At 31.3% G+C, this 23,038-nt stretch overlaps 1 protein-coding gene across 1 annotated transcript in view; it reads left to right on the top strand.

The window, feature by feature from the left end:
* Window positions 1–1,016: 1,016 nt before the first annotated feature.
* Window positions 1,017–23,038, top strand: part of Nop56 (Nop56 ribonucleoprotein) — a 48,323-nt gene continuing 26,301 nt past the window's right edge. The window contains exons 1-3 of the mRNA XM_076460956.1: window positions 1,017–1,178; window positions 9,976–10,180; window positions 11,315–11,482. Of these exons, the coding sequence (XP_076317071.1) occupies window positions 1,176–1,178; window positions 9,976–10,180; window positions 11,315–11,482 (376 nt within the window). The 5' untranslated portion in view covers window positions 1,017–1,175. The remainder of the gene's footprint in view (window positions 1,179–9,975; window positions 10,181–11,314; window positions 11,483–23,038) is intronic.

The raw sequence follows: 23,038 nt of genomic DNA on the forward strand, positions 1-23,038 counted from the left end.
TACAAATATAAGACGAGAAAATGAAATAGTTAAAAATTAATCAAGCGGAGAACCACATAATTGTTTTGAAGATTTATATTTTCTTCAGCCCATGTCAACAAACCAATTCAATTTTATTTGTGCAGCAATCAATCTCTTTATGAATCGAATCATGGTTCCTGGTTAAGATAGTCCGTTGAAGAGGAATGGCATATACAACCAAATTTAACAATAAGTTAGTCTCCTATCATAAGTAACAGTGTATAAAATTTCAGTGAGTGACATTATTTACCACAAACTGAGTTATGCTGAAGAAAGTTCATATCCTACGAATTGTTACTCTCATCTGATGGTTGTATGGAATTTGTTTCCAACATTATGCCGACATGTTTTGATATTATAATGTATTTTATCTGTTAGTTGAAAAATCACTGAGCATTGGGTAGTTTCAGGAATGTAATTCCTTTTCCTAATAAAACGTTGAATAATTCTTTTAGCTTTATAACACTGACCAACAAAATATTTCAGGTAAAGAAATTATAAAGGAACTTAATTTCAACACTATTTGAAACTCACATACATAAATTCAAACCAGCCAAGCTACAAAATAAATACCAATAGTTATTTGAAAATACATTTTTAGATAATTCCTGTATATTAATAAGTGTATAATACTATGCTTTGAAACGTTAATCAGTCATTTAGTTATCATAGTGTTTTAATAGTGCTTTTCGAAGATATCGATTATTTTTGTCGACGAAATTGTTGCTTTTAGATTGAAGTTTGATATATATATAAATTTTGAAATAAGAAATCATGATAATACTGTTAATCACATATAATATCAACAAAACTTACAATTATTTAAAAATATATGTTGAAATAATTTATACATTTTGAAACAAAACATGTTTTATAACATCTCATTAAACTTCCTTGACTTATTCGGTTTCTTTGTTTTAACTGATTCAACAAGAAATTTAAGCCAAAAGTTTTGTCAATTAACTTTCACCTACCAACAGAGATCTGTCAATAGTTCTTCGTTGTATGAATTTGCGACCATGTGGAAACGTTGATTTATGTACCTATCGAGATTTGTGTTTCAGTTGAAAAGTTGTTTGTGCCTTTAACCTGAATGAAAGAATTGTTTTATAGTGAATGAAATTTTTACAGCGGTGGATGAAATATTCAACAAAATGGTAAGATGTGTTATACTGTTATATTTTTTAAAAAATGATTATTAGTACTATTACCAGGTATAATTTCACATATCGCCATCCTTGTATCCGTTGTTAGGCTTAACGACAATATTTTAAACGCGATTTGGCCTCAGGATATCCATTGTATCCGCGTATAAATGGTGAAAATTATATCTAGTATAGTTTAAATTATATATTATAGAGGAGGCTTTTGTAGTTAGCGAATCTTTGCACTTATTGTGATTGTCTTTAATGTTTTTATAGTAGACTTACAGTTGAAGTTATATTTGAATCTGAACTGAGTTTAATAAAAACGTTAATATTGTTAATCAAAAGGCTGACTATTCTCATATGTTAATTATTAATGAACTTTCTTGTCTTGTAGACATTTTACCAAGTGTAATATAATCTTAATCTTACTGGTAGTACAGAGATTTAGGAATGTGCTTTACGTTTACAAATTAGTGTTTAGTATAATCTCCCAAAGCACTTAGTCTTACATAATGGAGACCTTGAAATAACGTTTGAAAATAATTTGTGTGAGAAATGTACAATTGGACGTAAGTATGAAATTTTGCAATGCCTGTAAGAAATGATTTGTAAGAAGGAAGTATGAAGCTGCTTGTGAAAAAGAATTTTTTTGTTTCTTCTGACTGCTTTTTTGTATCAAAACTAAATCCTCTGTTCAATGTGAGAAATCATTGGTGATTTGTTTACAGATATTTACATCTCCTAACAAAACCTTAAAATTCTGTGAGTGTTATTAAAACTAAAAATACACTGATTTTATGGCTCTGCTAATGTACCCAACACCATGCCAAGATCCTTTTCTTTAGTCATAAAATTGAGTGATTTCACATTTTAAATGGGAAATATAACTGAAATGCGTTACCTTGCAGCTAACATAATTAAAGGCAGTTTGCAATGTAAATGTATAAATTACTTCATCTTTCAAGCAAAGAATTAAAACTACATAGGAGGAAAGTGAATTGCACTTTAACATTCATATAAGTATAAGCATTAAAAATTATGCAGTATATTATTTAAAATATTGCTGCAATCCTGCATAGGCCTACATTTGTATTGAATAGACTAATTATATAGTTTTAGCTAAATGTGTATGTTCATCTGCATCTGTTTATTCATGCTGTCATATTCTCTAATAATCCAGTTGCTTTTATATGAGTTATAAAAAACATTATCTGGATATCATGTGTTAATACAAGGAAGGAGTTGATGGATTTGTAAAGATCCCTAGTGAATTATATGCCTTCATTATTCCTGTACATTATTTAAAACAAAGGTATCTAATAATATAGCTTGTATGTTATTATACTTAGTTTTGCCAGCCTAGTGGGTTTTTGCTTCTTAGGATAGTTCACATGCATATTTTGACAGTTAGGATGTCTGTGATAATAAATCTGATAGTTTTTGTCTTTAGTCACTGAATTGGTCACCATAGTAGAATGCAGAGTTTGTTCAACAACTCATTTTGCATGCACCATTATGATGAGCTTGTTTCTAAACACAATACTCCTACTCGTGATGATGAGAAAACTCACTTGTAGAGAAAAATATATATGTAAAAACGGTTGGTATGGGTAGAGAAAGCTCTATGTAGAGGAGTGAACAATGTTTCAACATTCTTCAGTCATTGTCAAGTTCACAAAGAAAGAAGGTAACTGACCAGTAGCTGACCACATGTTTGAAGGCAGTTGAAAAATTAAATAGCAGATGTTGCATAAACTGAAAAAAAACCAAAGATAACATATTTCAATTTATTTGGTTGTGAAATCATATTTCATAAGAAAAATAATTCCAAAGCACTTTGTGTTTGTTTTTATTCGGACCACTTACATTATTTTTGTTTTGTATATAATCTTAAATTCCTCTCTAAAGCATTGTATAACAGTACCTTTTGTTTTCTCCTTTAAATTAATGGATATGAAAAATTACTATATTAATACCATGGAATTCCACTAATTTACTAAGCTTAGTAACTAGTTTGCATTTAGGTAAAAAAAAAAAAAATTCAAGCAGCCTAGAGGCACAATCTACCTCCTTTAATTATTGGTTTCAAAGATATGTTAACCTTTTAACAGATTAAAATGGTTGAGAAAGACCACTAGGTGGTCATTCTAAGCATTGATTGGTTATTCACATGTCACATATTGAAGTAATTGTATATAAGAATGTTTCCAGAAGTGGAAAGAGATGGATGGGACCACTGCATTTGATTTATTATTTAAGCCATATAATAGTAAAATGAAAGGATATAAGGTTTTTATTTTATATTCTAGCTTGTCAATTTTGGTAACTTGAGTTCTTAATTGCACAAAACTATAGACAGAATTTTAACATCAAAAACACCTTCTTAACAAGTGCTATATTTAACACACCACATTACTCACAAAAATCAGAAGTTAGAGGTGTTCATTTAATATTTACTTCTAACTTAAGAAATTAATTCAAATATAATATTAAATTTTGAATTATAATTTACAGTTTGCTACCAAATGTATTGTTGTGTATTCATAAAATAGTAGTTCAATAAAATTTGAATGCAAATCAACAGGCAGTAATATTGCTTTTGGCCTGTGACCTCTCGTTATAAAGTTAAGAAAGCACTATTACTATTGATTGCACAGTTTCCATATTGCTGTCATTCACATTATCATTACTTGATTGTCTGTTACTTTCCCTTTTCATAATCATAGTAAAGCTCCCAATTATCTTATCCTATCACACTATGACATTTATCATCATTCATCAATGTGGGGTGATTTCTGTCGTTTGATAGGTATATATTTAGGAGATGTGATGGTCTTCAGCAAATCCTTGAGAGTCTGGTGCTTGTGATTGAAGAAGCTTCTTTCTGAATTATGTCATTTTGACTCTAACATGATCCACCTGTTTGTCTGATACAGACAATTCTCTGAACCATCAAGATTGTTTTTCAAGGCTCTTACTGGATCGATCTTGACTTAATGATCATACTGTTTGTTGTGTTTCTCCCACAATTTGGCCAGCTCATATTTGTCATGTTTTTGAGAATGAGTTTTTGCCCTTGATTTTGGAAATCGAGAGCAATGATGAATGAATTGAGAGAAGTGAATGAACATTAGGCAGAGTGATGAATGAGTTGTGAGTAAACAATACCTGCTTCTGCCATGAAGGAAGAGGAGCAGATGATTCCAAGAATTGTTTAGATTTGGTTTGGTCAGAATCTAAGCAAGTGCCACAATCTTCTAGGGAGGAAGTAAAACATGTGCACACACCTTTTGATGTTTAATATTCTCTAATAGCACTGCACAATAAAGTTTTGCTTCTTGAACACTGTTGGGTGTTCCTTATAGAATTTTGGCTGCTGATCACGAAAATCACATTCAGATTTGCCCATCATGTACCGTTTCATCAAAATCTTCAGTTTTGTCTTATATTTGTGTCCACAAATTTTCGTTTCTGTAAGAGACCTATGAACAATGTTTTGTGCAGTCTGGACATGTCCAGGCATGAAATCAGGCCAGGTTGGAAGCTGTTCTGTGGAAGTATGCAGTCCGGGCATGCCGGAGCTAGCTTGACACTGTCTCAGCAGGCTATAAGAGTGGCTTGCATACACAGATGCTGCTCATTGGATTAATATAGACCTTATAGTGTGTATGTATTGTTTCAGAATGTAGCATTGCTGTCTGTCTGAGAGTTTGGTTTAGAGGCACTCAAAAGACAATGCTGTTTGCTGTCCCGATGATATGGCGAGAATAGAAAGACCATGTGACAGACTGTTACTTCTGCTTGACTAATGTGTCTGGTTTCTCTGCCAAAAACAAGAAGTCAATTGAATACCCTAATCTGCCTTCAGCAATGAGACCTGTGCCACATGACGACAGCCTTCCAATTCCGAAACCACCAGAGGAATGGACCTTAGACAAACCAGACGAAGAAACTGCAATGCAGGGGACTGGCAGTGACATTGATTCAGATTTTGAACTGTGCTTCTCAGGCAATCCACATCTCATAACACAGTCAGAATTAAACGATCTGGTCAGAGATTTGGGTCTGTCAAAAGCAAAAGCTAAATTGCTGGGTTCAAGACTGCAGGAATGGTATTTGCTGTCACCAGATACGAAAATTTCTGTTTTTTGAAGCTACCAAGATGATATAACCAAATTCTTTGCACAAGTTGACAGTCTCTGTTTCTGTGTTGACATCGACGAATTGTTCTCTGCTTTGTGTTGTGACCATGATCCGCAAGAGTGGCATCCCTTTATTGATTAATCAATGTTAAGCGTCAAAGCGGTTCTGTTACACAATGACAATGTTCATCCTTCAATACCTGTTGACTATGCAGCACACATGAAAGAAACCTACAAGAACATGGAAATGTTGCTGAAGCACATCCGGTACAGCAAATACAACTGGAATATCTGTGGAGATCTGAAAGTTGTTGCTCTGTTACTGGGACTGCAGCTCGGCTATACAAAGTACTATTGTTTTATCTGTGAATGGGACAGTCATGCCAAAGAGTCACATTATTCTAGACAGAGCTGGCCACTCCATAAAATGTTAGTTCCAGGACAGAAAAATGTGGTGCATGAACCGCTTGTCGACCCGGCAAAGATTTTTATGCCTCCTCTTCACATAAAATTGGAACTTGTGAAGAATTTCGTGAAAGCAATAAACAAAGAAGGCGAAGGTTTTTGTTATTTAAGACAGATGTTCCCAAGAATAACCGAGGCCAAGATCAAAGAGGGCATTTTTGTTGGCTCTCAGATCAGACATGTTATAAGTGACAAGTGGTTTGAAGATCTGTTAGTTGGGCCAGAAAAGATTGCCTGGAAAGTCTTCAAAGATGTTGTTAACAATTTTCTTGGCAATTACAGAGCTCCACATTACACTCAGCTGGTAGATAAACTTCTCAAAGCATACAAAACAATGAAGTGCAACATGTCACTCAAGATTCGTTTCCTTCACTCACACTTGGACTTCTTCCCCGCAAATCTTGATGCTGTCAGTGACAAACACAGTGAAAGGTTTCACCAGGACATTACTACAATGGAAAAACAATATCAGGGCAACTGGAATCCATCAATGCTTGGACACTGCAACGTGATGCACCAGACATTGAATACAAACGAAAATCAGGAGCAAAACACTTTTAATTATGTTGAACTTAATAGTGTATTAGAAACATAAATGCAATTAAATATGTTATTGCCGGTAAACAGTTAACTGTTTATTTCTCAGAGTTCCTATGTGATAAAGCAAAACCAAAATTATATTTGTGCATACCCACCATGTACCTGTCACAATCAGCAAAAACGTATCAGGAAGCAAAATTTTGAAAAAAATTGTTGTGCAGTGTAATAAAATAAACATGCTGTAATGTTAATTTTATCAACCATCTAAGCAAACTTGCTAGTTACAGACTGGTAATTTGCCAATTTCCCTTGTGTTCAATGGAAATGCTTCTATGACATGGCTCTCGATAGATCACAGAGTGCTATAATAATTAGATTGTTTACCCCACACTTGCTTGGCTCAAAATGACTTACGTGAGTGATACTTACTTGTGGATTTGCTGGGGAAGCAGGTGGCCACTATTTCTCTCAAGGAAGCAATACTGGCAGATTTTCTTGACTTGTCAGCCAAAATTTAATAATCATACAGTCCTGAATAAGTATTGTACAGCATGGAAGAGCACCTGAAAATAAATAATTGTACCTGTACGAATATTCAGAACTTTGGGATACTTACTTTGCCTGCTCTGTGTTTTGTTTAGTTACAAAAGCTAGTTGGAATTATGCTAGACAAAGTTCATAGAGCATTTTTGTCCACTAGTAAATACTAGTCAAGGACTGTATCAAACACAAGTTTACCAACAATGGTGGAAGCTGATTGGCTACAATAGCTTTGGGGGCAACTACTCAGTTCATTTGTATCGTCAATTTCAGTTTAAAAAAGAAATACTTAAAACAATGCTTAATCATCATTTTTCTGTAATATGTGATGCATGCGACTCAAATTTCTCATTTTTAGAATTTTCTAAGTTCAAAAGTAGGCTGTTGTATTTTCCTTCTAAGTAGAAATGCAAACCATATATAACTACAGGAAGGAATGTAAAAACTTGCACTTTCTTGTTAAACATTTATTATTGAGATTTGTTTGCATTGTTAGCTAATGCTTGTACTTAGAACTAGCTTAAATCTCTGAAGCTATCTGAACTTCATGAGCTATTTGGTTTATGGGCAAAAATATTGGTTTGTGAAAGGGTACTAAACTGATGAAACAGTGCATTTCAATTTTTATAAATAAGAATGTAAGAAAAATATAGCAGCTTTACTCATTAGCATGTTTATTGTTTTGTTTTAAGTTGGTAGCTTGCTCTGATCAAAAGTTAATATGAATTTACTGTTATGTAACTTATACTTTAGGTTACATAAGTTGCTGTGTTTCCATTTTTCCAGTCTCATTCGTTAGTAGTAGTTGTTGGTTTGAAATTTTCTAAATCTAGAAATGTGTATATCTTGTTAGAGAATAATACAAGTTTGCAAAACTACATATCATTTAATCATGGGAAGTAGTAGAGTAACATAACATTATTTTCTTTCTTATTAACCTGCAAAAAAAACAGGAGGAAGCAGATGATAAAAAAAGATAATGATTTTTTTGCAGGGAAATAAAGAAATATTTTCTTGACATTGAATGATACAAAGAAAAAAGTAGAAATTTACCTAAAGGAGGTGAATAGAAGCTGACATACTCTATAAGAAATGTTTAACCCTTTTGTTGTAGGCTTGGTGTAATATACAAGAGTTCATCTACACATTTGCATATTTTAAGTATTTGCACTATAGTTTTTGATATACGTATATCTTCAAAAAATTTATTTTACTTTTAGTGAAGATTACAATTTTTTTGTACAAAAAAACATCAGATTTTTAATGAAATATATTTTACTACTAAAGATTTGTTTGTGAAAATATCAAAACTTTCATTACTAGTCTGAGTGCAAAGTGATTTCATGTTATGATTGAAAAAAAACTTCATCTTAAAAATTTCAAATATTATTTGTGTAATCTTTAAAACCTCCTAACTATGTTTCAAATGTTTGTTTTCAGTGAGACTTTTTCTTTTTAAGTTATTTTCTATAACTGTTTGGGGTTTGCCACTTTTCCAGTCTTGTAACCATCATAAAAAAATTAGGAAATATAAATTGCTTTTTTCATACTAGAATGACTACATATTATAGCGTTAAAATACCAATGTTTAGTTTAAGTACCTTAAGTCTCATAAAACTATGTATTTACGAATATATTTATTATTTTTTATTATATTCACCTTCCAGACATGCCCATCTAACATTATATAACATGCATTTATGCAATGTACATACACTTAGCTCACATATCCAATAATATATAACTGACCTTTAGTCTTCTAGTGGATTAGTATTTTGTAATATACAGTCACATTTAAAGTAGTATACATTATATATATATTATTACTATTTAGAAATAAATTATTAAACTTATTTTCTTAAAATATAGAACAATAAATCAAGAAGTAAAGCAAGTATCACTTCTCACTATGACTTTTGTACTCGGTTGTTACTGGACGTAGGTTGCTAAACCTTTTAAAAATTTCATATATGGAGCATATAAAACATTTGTTTTTTAGGTTTTATATATATATACACATGTACAGTTGAATAACCAAAAAATCATAAATAACTGCACTGATATCATAGAATTCCACTATAATTTATTTAGGTTACAAAAATATGAAACTTTAAATACACTAAAGACACAACCTACCTCCTTGAAAACTTGAATCAAAAGAACAAAGTAGCTTTTTCTTTTCAAATATTAAAATGGCTGAGAAAACCACTCTGGGGACATTCTAAGCTGTTGATTAGTTATTCATGTTATATACTGTAATAACACTAAGGGATTTTTTTCAAATGAAGTTGCTCCAAATTTAAGTACATAGGAATAACTATTATGCATGGAGGTGTGTTGTCCTTATCAGTGGATGGCTTTTGTCATATTATAACATTATGCATTAGTAAAATTCACATCAGAAACAGGTGAAACTAGGTGGGAGTTGTTCCAAACTAGTAGTGTGCAAATCTTCATGGCAAATGCTCAAGATAGATATCTGAACTGTGTGGGAGTGAATTTTTATTGGAAGTACATTTTTAGGTAAGGAAAATGTTCATATGACACAGTGACTTCATAGGTCAGGTTATACAAATGAATTAAATAACTCGCAAACAGCTTGTGTATAGACATTTCTGAGGAAGTTTGTTTGTATTCAACTTCTTTCATGTGAATTCTCATTTAACCTTATAGGTTTCTAGCATTCACATTGTGGTTACTTTTATAATGATAAATTGATAATATACATAAATCAAATTTAACAGTTACGTTTAGCTTATTTTTCTGCTTTCAGCAAGGTGACATAACTTAAGCCTTGCTTTTTGTAAAGATGGTAAAGTAACGTGGTTTGTATCTGGTGTTCTTGTCTGTTGTGTAAAATTACCATGCTGTCAGCTGAAGATTAGAAAATTATTGCTTGAAAAAGATGTACACTTTTCACAGTATGTACACATTTCTAAACAGATTTTACATTTTGAAGTTCTTTTTAAAAGCCAAATGTAGTAAATGAATAATGTTATGAAATTAAATTTGCTGCCAAAATACAAGTATAATTTAATTTCATTTGTAATCTAACAAAAATATATGTATCTATTTATTTTATATTATGAAATTAAACATTTGATTTTATTATGTTTCAGACACAGATGGTTTTACTGTTTGAACATGCCTCGGGCTACTCTTTGTTTCGTGTTAAAGAATATGAAGAAGTTTCAATGCTTCAGGCCCAGGTAGAACAAAACATACTAGATTTGTCCAAGTTCAAGACTATTGTACAGCTTATTGCATTTTCTCCATTTAAGAATTCAGCATATGCTCTGGATAACATAAACAGTATTTCAGAAGGTAAGTTACACACTGACTATTTTGTGTTTATTCTTTTGTGGGTTTAAATACAAAAAAGCTGTGTGTGGTTGTTAATATCTGTGCATTTGTTTGTTTAGACAGAAATACATACACACTTACAAACATATCCATACAGGGAATATCCAGTATTTGGCTGTACCGTTCAGATAAAGTCTACCTTCAATGCATTTTTATGCCACTTAACACAAAGTGGGATACAATTTTAATTAGGGTGTATATATAACTTAGATCTGAGAATCTTTAGTTTTATTCAGAATGTCTATGATTCTTATTGTACAATTCATAAATGCTATGTAGTATTCAGTTTGATTGTGGTAAGGCTGGATAAAAAAAAATAAGGATTTAAGACATTACATTTTATTATTGTAGAACATGGTCTGATTTCCGTTTTGGAAAATAGAAGTGACATGCTTAGAGGCCAAGCAAACTAAGCACTTTTTGATTAATTAAAATTAGTTTTAAATTGAAATGTTCAAAATACTAAATTTGCACCTTCAGTAATGTGGGCCCTGCAGCCTTAGAATTTCTAATGTTGTAAAGTTATTTGTTACACACTCCCTTGTTTTTCTTTCAAGAATTTTGTAAATTAAAGTGTTTTTGTTACTATCTTTAGTTTATTAGAAATCTATTCCTTCACATGCTAAATATAGAAAACGTTTTCTAAAAATCCTGAGCATATAGAATTTCAACACATTATAGTACCTTGAAAAACAACAACAAATGTTTATGCTGTTTGAACATACAAATTTACATTTTATTTCCTAGTCATGTTATTAAAATGACAAACTAATTAAAAACTTTATTTCTAAAATAATTATCAATTTGACATTATAACACTTTGCTATAATTTGAAGATAAGCTAACCATATTTGATTACAAAGTCTGAAAAAATTAAACCAAAAAGGTTTTCTTCTGCCAGAAGTTACAAGTATTTTTCAGAAACAAATGGTTTTATTTCCTATGAAGTTATTAGAAACGTGAATTGATTATTGTTTTGTTATTTTTTTTTTACTTTAGTTATTTTTCTTTAATCTTTTTATTTTTATTCATTAACTATAGTGCTTTTATGTGTAAAAAAAACAACAAAGAACTTTCAAATTCATTTATTTTTAGGTTTAATGCATGAGGATCTTCAACTTTTTTTGGAAACGAATGTTCCAAAAGGAAAGAAAAAGGAGAAAGTGATACTTGGAGTTGGAGATGCTAAAATAAGTGCAGCTGTTCAGGAGACATTAGGCATTTCCTGTCAATATTCTGGAGTGGTGCCTGAAATACTGAGAGGTAAGCTACTAGATAAAACTATAATCTATGGAGTTTTTAAAGTTTGGTGATATCAGGTATCTTTGTGTGAAGGATTTGTATATAATTTGTAGTTTGTTATATCTGTTTTTCAGCTTATGGTTGAAATAACATTTGTGAATATTCAAATAAAATGTGTGGATTATTTTTCTCCTGTGAAATGTGACTGAAAATTGACAGATATTTTAATCCTGTAATTGTATGGTTACATTTTAGTCATCTGTTCAGAAGTCTAACATTCAGTTTCCAGTTAGCTAACAAGATATTAAACATCATTTATCTTTATAAGAACCAACTTGGTCAATTTGGCCAACTTAGAATTGTGAAACTATACATAATGTAAGTTGAAATTTACTGTGTTGTGCATGAAAAATTCAGATTTTTTATTCATTTTATGCTAGAATCTAAGTGGTGAGATAAGAAATTAATGATCTCAAATTTTCATATTTTTTAGATTTAAATAGTTCAGTTACTAAAATTGATAAATTAGAGTGGAATTCTATGATATTGATATGTTAACTTATGATTATTTGGTTATTTCAAAATGTGTTTATAAAACCTAAAAAAGAATTTTCATTTTACTTGTTTCATGTACAAGTTTGTTCTTAGGAACTCATGGGAAGCAACAAAATGAGTATAAAGCTCATTACTGGAGGAGGTATTTGTTTGCTATGTCTTTTATTTACAGTTCTAAGTTTTATTTGTAAATAGGAATAATGGATGTACATATATTATGCATTGTATAATTAAAATATGACACTATTTTACAAATTACTAGTCCACTAAAACACAGGAAAGATGGGTCACTTTATAAAGGTCAGTTTTATATTGTATACAGTAACATAAGAATGTATCACATCATTGTAGCTTCTGTAATTTAGCCAGGCACAGCTGGAAGGTACGTGGAATGAAAATAAATGTACATAAATTTATATAATGTTTTAAGCTATTTAGACTAAGCATTTCTGTTTTTTGGGTTTTAATTTGTAGTCATTCTAGAATGAGAAAAAAACAACAACAATTTACATGTATTTCCTAATTTTTCATGGTGGTTACAAGACCAGTTAGACTGACTCAACCTTGTACAGATTTACAGTAGTGGAAATTACAGATAAAATATACAGATTTTTCTAAAAAAATATTGATAATTATCTGGTGGTGATATAAATTTTGCATGTGAAATTTGAGAATGTTCTGGTGCATAAAAGTATTTTAATCTTAAAATCAAAATTACTTTGCTTGTTAGTTAACATTTTAAAATAAAAAAGGCATGATAAAAACATTAAGTACAAAACATTGAAAGTTAATAAAATAATTGATATTTTGAACATGAAATACTTTTAATGTTTTCTAATAATCTGCAAAATGTTGTAAAGATGTACCTACATTATCAAAAATCATAATACAATTGCTCTCATTGATATTTTCATGGTCACAAGTTGTGTGGGATTCCATGCAGCCCATGATATTAGGATTAAATAAGCTTTAAATAAGTTAAAATAATTTTGTAACTTGTTTAGAGCAGTAGAATTATGGTCACACAACAATACACCTTTGAAGTGAATAATTATGCCAAATCCAGAAGAATTGTTAAAAGCTTGATATAGAGGAAAACCTACTCTTTCTCTTGATTATAAACATGATCATCATCAAAGTATTGTTGGGTTTGACAGATTTATTGATATCTCAAGATATATATATGAGAGAAGAGGTATGCAGTTTACATTCTTTTTTGTAGTTATGCATACATTTTGGTTTAATTGGTTAAAAACTGCAGTTTGTTTTTAAAGCTAGAATATTCTAAGGGGAAGAGAATTTTGAGTTCAGGTATATCATGTTACATAATAAAATCTCAAATCTTTTTAAATATTAAGCATTTCTGAATGTTTTAGACTTGAATCAACTAAAATATTTGTTACACTGTTGTTTTGCAAAATTTGTTTTCTAGTGTCACTCAATTGCTTCTTTTCTTTCTACTCAATGTAGACTTGAATCAGCTGAAATCTTTCTTATTGCATTTTCATTACTTTAACTTTTCTTCATTTTCTGTTAACATGAAAGCAATTGTTTAAAAGATAACTTACATGTGTATTTAAAGGTAAGTATCATTGCCATTATTCAGTGCAGTACCAGGCTTTGAGAGACTTTGGGATAAAAGTACCAAATGTTGTGTGTTGAATAGCTGAAGGAGTCATTACCCCTTTCAAGAAGTGCTCGGTATAACATACACAAGTTTGTATACACATTTGCACACATTAAGAATTTATACTGTAACTTGTGATGCAGTGTGTATGTGTGTGTGTGTATATGCACAAATTTCGATAGACTTTTAATAAAGATTGCTAGTATTTTGTAGACAAAAAACCAGATGTTTTAATGAAGTATTTTTACTAAAGATGTTTGAAAAATTTTGAGTGTTTTGTTACTAGTCCAAGTGCAAAATGATTTTCATGTCATTAAAAATTACTCTTCATCCTAAAATTCTTACATGTTATTCATGTAATCTCTGAAACCTTTAAATACATTTCAGAGGGTTGTTTTTAGTAAGACTTTATATTTTGTCTGATTTTCTCTGCCATCACTGTAGGATCTGTCAATTTGACCAACCTTTTAACCACCATAAAAAAAAAATAGAATGACTACAAATGTTTAGTCCAAATAGATTTAGTCTCATAATGTATATATATATATTATTTTTATAATATTGGCCTGTCAGTTGTACCTGGCTAACATAAGTTGCATTGATGCATTCATGTCACTGTATCCAATAATATAAACTGATCTTTAGTCTTTACAAAGGGCTTTATCTTGGCTATGTTTCAATGGACAAGTAATATTTTATAATATACAATCATATTTAAATTATACATTATATATTTATGTAGGTTATAACTATTTAGAAATGTTATTAAACTTATTGTTCTTAAAATATAGAACAGTAAATAAAGTGAAACAAACAGTTATGTCTTCTAGCTATGCCTACTGAATTCAGTTGCTGTTTGAGGTAAATTGCAAAGTCTTTTAAAATTTTGCATGTTGAAGAGATGAAATTTTTTAGGTTTCATGTACACAGTTAAATAACCAAAAAGTGAAAAATTACTACATTGATACCACAGAATTCCACTATAATTTATTAAGCTTAGTAACTAACCTGTAATTAGGTCTAAACAAAATATGAAATTTTGAGTAGACTAAAGACACAACCTACCTTCTTCAAATGTTTGTTTGAAAGAAGATATGTTATAACAGATTAAAATGGTCTAGAAAATCACTAGTAAGATATTCTAAACTGTCAGTTGGTTATTTACATGTCATATATTGAAGTGTGTGTGTAAGGGATAGTTTCCAAAATTGGAAAGAGATGAACAGGGCCACTGTGTTTGTTTTAGTACATAAACCATATCTCAGCAAAATGAAAAGATATGGGGTTCTTATTTTATATTCTGATTTGTCAATATTGGTAATTTGTGTTCCTAATTCATACGAAAACCATAAATTAAGAATTTTGACATGACAAACATCTAATTTGAACCATTGCTGCATTCAATAGAGCATGTGACTCATTGTGAACTTCACAAAAACACATTGTAAAACTGTTTTTAGTTTTATGTTTAAGTACAATACCTTATGTTAAAATATTAATTTTAACTACAATAACTGGTGTCAAAACAGGAGCAAATATTCTTCTAAATAGATGTCAAAAAGGTATGGACGGAATGCTTGGGTGATGAAAAAGAAAAATAGGTTAAAATACTTTTATATTGATTGTTTTGTTGTTTCTCAAGCCACATGACTATGTTGCTATTGTCAGTAAAACTGAATTTAGTGGAATATGTTATGTGATTGATCATTATGGTCATTAACCCTTGAATTATAGATTGGGTGGAATCCACCCAGCTCATAACCATGAAGGTATCCATGAAAGTAATGTTTACCAACTTCTACAGGTTATTAGTAAACATATACAAGGCTTTAAAAAAAATCAAGTTTTTTAATTAAGAATTAAGATATTTTAATTAAAGGTTTTTTCGTACCTTTGTTTTTTCATACTGTTGACCATACAACATGCATAGTTAATTTCATTTTAAGATTAAAAATACTTTTATGCATCAGAAATGTTTCTAATTTCATCTTAATTTTTTTGCCCTCCAAATAATTATCAAATGTTCAAGAAAAAATATTTTATCTTATTTTCACTATCAAGCCAGAATCTCTATGTATTTGCTAGATTTGACCAATTTTGTAACCACTTTAAAAAACATAGGAAGCAAATATAAATTGTGCTTTTCAATTTGTAAAATGATTATAAATTATAACTAAAACTCAAATAATTGGTTGTAACATTATAGATTTATATATATACATTTTTTTATTATTATACTGACCTTTCAGCCATTGCTGGCTAAGGTAGAAGATGCAGTGATGAGGTACACATGTATTCATATAACCATAACTAAGAATATAACGTTGGCCTTTAGTCATCACAAAGTGACCTGTCTTGATTGTATTTTAGTGGACTGGTGTTTTGTAAAATAAAATTGCATTTTTGGTTAAAATAAATTGTATATGCATATATATTACTATTTACAAATAAAATTTTAAACCTATTTTTCTTGAAACATAGAACAGTAAATAAAGAAGTCAGGCAAATAGTTGTCTCTTCTATTCACAGCCTTAAGATATTTTAAACATGAAGGATGTGAACTTTTTTTAGGTTTTATATATATATTTGGATAACTATAAAATAATAAATTACTGTATTGATGCCATAGAAATCCATTAAACTTTATCTAATGTAGTAATGGAGCTGTAAATAGGTCATACTAAAGACCAATTTATCAGCACGAAGGTTTGTCTCAAAAGAAAGAAATTATGCAGTTAGATTTGAAAATGATTGGAAAAACTACTTGTGGGACAATGGTTATTCACATGTAACATAGAATTAAGGGTACATATGGGATCATTTCCAAAAAATTTGAAAAAATGAGTGGGGGGCCATTGTGTTTGATTTAGTACATTAGTGATATCTCATCATATAGAAAAGATAGGAGGTAATTATTTTATATTCTGTCGTTTAAATACTGGTAATTTGAATTCCTAATTCATAAAAAAGTGTATACTGTGTTTTGAAATCACAAATATTCAATTTGAACCAGTGCATTCAACATACCATGTGACACACAGAAATCGATGTTCAATAGTATTTTTAATATTTACTTTTAAATTGAGAAATTAAATGTATAATATAAGGAGTTGAATTATAATCTACAGTTTGATACCAAACTTAATGACGTACATTTAGTAGTTTAATAAAATTGTGAATGCAAGTCAACAAATGATATCATGACCTTTGACCTGGGAATCATATGGAAAGAGTTAAACAATTTTATTACTGATATTTGGTTTTGCTCTGACACTTATTTAATGTGAAAACATGAAAACAAATTAATATCTTCATATTTGTACACTTACAAATAATTTTGCATGTAAACAAAACAACCTTCTTGTTGATTGTTTTTAAGTATATTTCTGTCCATCCTAAAGAATAATACTATTTTTGCTATATCCCTGGAGAAAGCTATATTTTGCTGGTAGGGCAGTCCACTATGGACCACCTGATTCAACTTGAATTGTCAATCAGAGAAGCCTTTGAGAAGGCTTATGATACTATGTAAAGGTACGACATGAGATTTCCACTCATATAAGTTGCGTGTCCATTTGCCTATTAATAAAAAAATTTTAATGGGCAGGCAATTCCAAATTCATATGGATTCAATACTTTCTTGTTCTTTCCTACAGGAACTTCAGGGCTTATCCTGGACTAAATTTTTCTGTAGCCAGGCTATTAGCCAAATTATTTTTTTGGTAGCTGATTTTAGCCAGATAGGTTTGATCCATATCCAACCCTCCAGCCAGTCACATACAATAAGACAGTCAAAGAATAAATGACAACTAAGTTCTTATCATATATTTTATTTCAATGAATTTATCATTTATCAAATTTATTATAAAACAACAATTTCACAATTACAAAGTTCAATGTTTTTCACACACAAATCATTACAATAATGACATGGGAAGACGAGTCACTAAATTAAAAGTAACTGTTATTACATGCTGCTAAACAGGGGCCTCTCTAGACTTGCAAACCAGGGAGAAGTTTTGCTCTAATTTTACAAAATTATGGAAAAGTTTACAGTCAATAGCATTCTTTTCTTCTATAATATAATCTGTATAAGATGGCTTTTCCTTGAGCTTAAGAAGGGTGAGGTTTGGTCTGTTTTGGGAGACCACTTCTCCCAAGTCTGTCTAGTGAGAGCCCTGCTTAATAAAATGTATATCATCACTCAAACATCACCAAACTAAACTTGACAAGTTTCAGTGACATTCATGCTGAAAATCTGAACACAAATTCATGACAAAATGAAAAAATATACATGCCTTGAAGCATGTCATTTTGTTGTGCCTTACGACTCATTTACAGTTACAACTGGTGCCTTTGTTTTAATGATTACATTAGAATGCGTCTGTTCTTTTGTGTAATCCAGATCTTAAAGGCACGTTTAAAATCAAAATTTCCAGTGTTTGGACCATCTGTTGACAGACACATGATATTTTCCATGTTTCTAGTACTCATTGAATTTCTCATGTTTTTATCAAATTCTTCTTACCAAAACCTCTCTCACAATCAGCTGTTGAAACTGGAGCTACCAGCAGTCTCTCTGCCTGTTCTGCACTTGCAGGAAAGGACTTTCTGTATTTTACTGCAAAATTGCAGAAACTTTTAATGTCTGTTACAGACTTGCTTCCACTTTCAAAAGTAGATCTAGCAAATTTTGAAAATGATTTCAATTCTTGTTTTGTTCCCTCATGGCCAAAGGTTGACAAATAATCATTGATTGTCTGCTGAAATGTCTGTGTCTTTGAGCAGTGGGTTGAAGAAATTTGTGAGGGAAGTTAAAATAGCTGCATCATCATTATCTGAAAACCTGTCATTCAGTCTTCTTATCATATTTTCTGTGAACTTATCACATATGTTTTCTGCCTCAGACCTTTGTACTGCACTGTCTTTTATGGTATGCCCACCAAACTGAAAAGTGTACAGTCCATCTGAATCTAACTGAGGCTCAGCTGGCACCTCGTTCAGAAATTTTGACAGCATTTCACCAGATTTGTTTTCTTTCATTTCCTTCAGACACTCAATAGTTGAAGCAAGCAGTGGGTGAACTTCAGAGAAATTAAGATTTTTCCTCTGAAATATTTTTGACAAAATGGCTAATGGCTTCAAACAATCAGCTAAGTAATGTGACACATACAGAAATTTCAAAGAAGTGATGGGTTTATACAAGCTAAGAGCTTTACCAGAGGTCTCTTCCATAAATACAGACACAAGGCTGGAGTTGTTGGAAAGCAGTGCATCTACTGCACCTTCAAAACTTAACCACTTGGTGTGAAAGATCTCTTTAAACCTCTTTTCTTTTCCATTGATAATACTCTGCACTGCAGTCAAAGTTGCCATATTTTTTTGGCGAGTACTTAAAAAACTTAGATGGAATTCATAATATCCTGGTACTTGACAAGATATGGTATGCTGTCAGCTCCTGTGGCACAACTCAAAGCTAGTGTGTGGCTGGGACACCTGGTACAAATTGCTTTAGTCTAGTAACTACCCCAGACTTTGACCCAACCATCAGAGCTGATACTACATAAATTTTTTACTTCAGTACCATTCTCTGATAACATACTAATGACTTTTGTAAAAATGTTCTCAGCATTAGCTTTGTAAAGTTCACAGATTCCAAGGAAATAGGTCTGTGGTGTCACTGTACCGACTGATCCATCTCTAGTACACTGATGTAGCTGACAAGGTTCTGCTTTACTGAAATGTCTGTACTTTCATGAATCATGATGCTGAATTTTCCATTTGGCTAGTTTGTTTTTTAAATTTTCTCACAACACTTCTGCCATACAATCTTGGAAGTCACTAATACTAGTGTTGTGCTCATAGGTAGTATGTTGGTCTACTACCAGCTGCTGGAGCTGTGTTGCACCCTGGAATTAAAACAAAAAGAATAAATACATAAATAAATAATTTGTGGGAGTAGTAACTCTAGAACATGAATACATAAGTCAGTAACAAATTTCATCAAGAACAACGGAGAAATTCCACTTGTAAAACATTAGCTGATAATCCTTCGACAATTTAAGAACATAAAAACTGTATTATATACATAATAAATAATTTGTGAGATTAGAAATTGTGGAACATGAATACGTAAATCAGTAACTATAACAAATTTTTCATTAAGAACAACAAATAAAATCCACTTGCGACAAGAACAGAAAAACTGTATTGTATACATAATAACTTACCTGTATCATACATAGTCTGTTTAGATCTGAAATTAGGGAACTTGGTAGGTCATGCTTTGCTGCAAAGTAAACATTGTGCATTGCAGCTATGATGGCAGTCTCACTTTTGTTTGTGGCTGAGACTGTGGCCTTAGTCATCGCTGTAGACAGCTTGGGCCTCCATTGCATCTCTGTGGTCTGAAATAAAGGATAAAAAAATGAATTACCTCATGCATCACAACATCTTTTTAATGTAATAACACTGCTAAAGTAGTAGGAAATAAATTGACATGGGCATATTTTTTTTATTATATTTAATAATTTTATAAGTTTAACTATCCAAATAAGTCTCAACATTTACTCAGTCAATAAATACCTTTTGTTTTATGATGGTTGGTTAGGTTGTCTTTTTTCATTACTGCACAACCAGTTGTGAGAGTGTTTGAGTTCTGTACTTTAATGCACAGTGTGCAAAACATTTGTTTTGTAGAGGCTTCATATTTGAGCCAGTTAAATTCATTCAACCATTTTTCTTGGAATGATCGTGAACTGTCAGTTTCAGATTTGGATTTTTTTGATGGAGGCATTAGACAACTATCACTGTCTAAGGGGCGTTTGGCCTGCGAAGAAGCCATTCTGAGATCTCAGTGATGTCGAGAAAACCCATTTGTAGAGAAATATATATGCAAAAACAGCTCGTTTGGGTTGAGAAAATATTTTACATAGAAGAGCGAACAATGTTTCGACTTTCTTCGGTCATCGTCAGGTTCACAAAGAAAGAGGTAACTGACCGGAAACTGACCACATGTTTGGAAGGGGTTGTGTAACTGAGTGTCAGAATGTAGAGGGCGGTGTTAGATGTTTGAATATATAATTTTATTTTATTATATCATTATAGGTATAAAGGCATTCCTTTATATTGGTTTATTTGAGGTTTAAGTTGTTCTATAAGTAAGGCTTCTTTAATTTTGCGTTTGTTTGTGAAAGCCATCACAATCTTCGGGGTTGTTCTTTAATTATAGCGCTGCTAATCAACCACATATAAATGAGTTATTCGTGTCAAGCCGTTAGGTTGCTGTTGATTGAACAATTTTTCACACGTTTGTCGATCCTGACCATGACCTTGCATGAATGCAGACGGGTTATTGATTTTTATCTGCTTACTGCATACTTGCATTAAAAAAACGTTGATGTAGTGAACCAGTCTACCATTTTGTAAACAACAGTGTTTCGGCGGTATATTCGCCAATTACAATTTTTCTTCGCCAAAAAACAAAAATAATAGCCATTTGCGAATATGGCGAGTGACGGCGTGAACTTTGAACTTGGAGTCTCTCAAAGCTGTGCTTGAGTGTCACACCTTTCAGTATAAAGATTAATGCCATCATTGGACAGTTGCAAATGGGCTCTATGTTGACAACTTCCACATCTCTTTTTAGTCGTTGAATATAGGTTTATTGAGTGGCAGCTACAGACTGCCCTCAATCATTTACTGAAGTGGACAATACAAACAGTTTTAACTTTTCTCTCTATAAAACTGTTTGCATGTACTTTTATTGCCAATGGGGTATTCCTCTCAATCCTGAGCTATGAGTCAGTGAAGTTATGTTTCCTGTGGTTCTTGAGGCAAAATACTTGGTGCTTATATTTTGTAGTAAGCTGACCTTTATACCACACATCAAACAGATACAAGTTGAGCGTATAAGGGCACTGAACATCCTCCGTATTCTGTCTTCCACCTCTTGGGGAGTGGATCGATATTCTGTGTTAAAAATCTATCATACTCTTAGTTGGTCAATACTGGACTATGGATCTCAGCCTTGAAGATGATGGACCCTACTATCATGGGCTACAGCTCTGCACAGGAAACTTCTGCACTTCAGAGTTTGTACACTGAGTCTCATGAACCTCCTCTACATCTCTGCTGTTTGCGACTGTCTTTACTATATGGTTCAAAACTTCAATCCTTACCACAGCATTCCACATTGAGTTGTGTTTTTCTTCCTTAGTGAACCATGCTTTTTTCAGAATAGACAGTTTGCCATTGTTCCTTTTGGCCTTTGTATACAAACACGGTTGAATGAATTGGGTCTGTCCATGGATAAAATTGTTGAGTGCACTGGTCATCCTATCTCACCATGGCTTATTACAATCCCGAAACATGACTTTTCTTTGAGTCATCTGAAGAAAGCATTGTCTTAAGATTTCTTTTATAAAATGCCCTCTATATGGCAGAACCTGCGTAATGCTGACGGAAAACTATCTTTCACCTACCTCATCTATCAACAAGTAGGATTATAACCTGAGTAAGGCAGAAAAAATGTTTTTGATTAAATATTAATTTTTTATTTAATTAATAATTTGTCTAAATATTAATAAGTTCTTAGATATTTTGTTATAATAAGTATTGGTTAAATATATTTTGTTCTTTTTTCTGCCATCATTATTTTTGCAGTTAAATTATATTCATGATTTGTAGAAATATATTTGTCTTTTAAGTGCAAAATTCTACTCTTTAAATAATTCTCCTGAAAAAAATAAATTCCTATCCTCCACAATTTTAAAATTTAGGGAAAATTTACTTAATATTCTCATTTTTAAAAAAGCTACTAAATATCCTCATTTTTCTAAAAGTTGTTTGTTATGACAATTCTAGTGAAATCCAAACTCTGAATGAAAAGATTGATACAGATGATTCTGTGAATGCAAAAATTCTTGTGAACGTTGACAAGAATGTTTTAACAGAAACTGATGAAATTGATTTAAAAACTATAATAGAATCACAAAATAGTAGTAGTGTGAGAGATTCAGAAGATGAACAAAATGGAAAAAATAGTGAGGAAATAGAAATTCCTACTTCATCACAAGTGTTAAGTTATATTAACGCTATCAAGTTATATGCAAAAATGAAGGGGGAAACAGACTTCATGAAAAGGCTGTAGAATTGGTGTTCTCTTTTAACTGCACGAGAAAGCCATTAAAAAAACAAAACAGATGAAATTGGATACTTCAAATAAATTTGATTAAGATTTTGTGGTTAGTTCTTAAACCATTATAAAAGTAAATAAAAATTCAGATGAAAAATAGGAAAGTTTAGACATACATTTGACATACTCCTCCAGTGCTATTTTTTTTTCATACTGTGCTGGTCCTTTATAAAATGATTAATATTCATTTTAAACATGC

Source organism: Tachypleus tridentatus, chromosome 10 (genome assembly GCF_004210375.1).
Source record: "Tachypleus tridentatus isolate NWPU-2018 chromosome 10, ASM421037v1, whole genome shotgun sequence".
Taxonomy (NCBI): domain Eukaryota; kingdom Metazoa; phylum Arthropoda; class Merostomata; order Xiphosura; family Limulidae; genus Tachypleus; species Tachypleus tridentatus.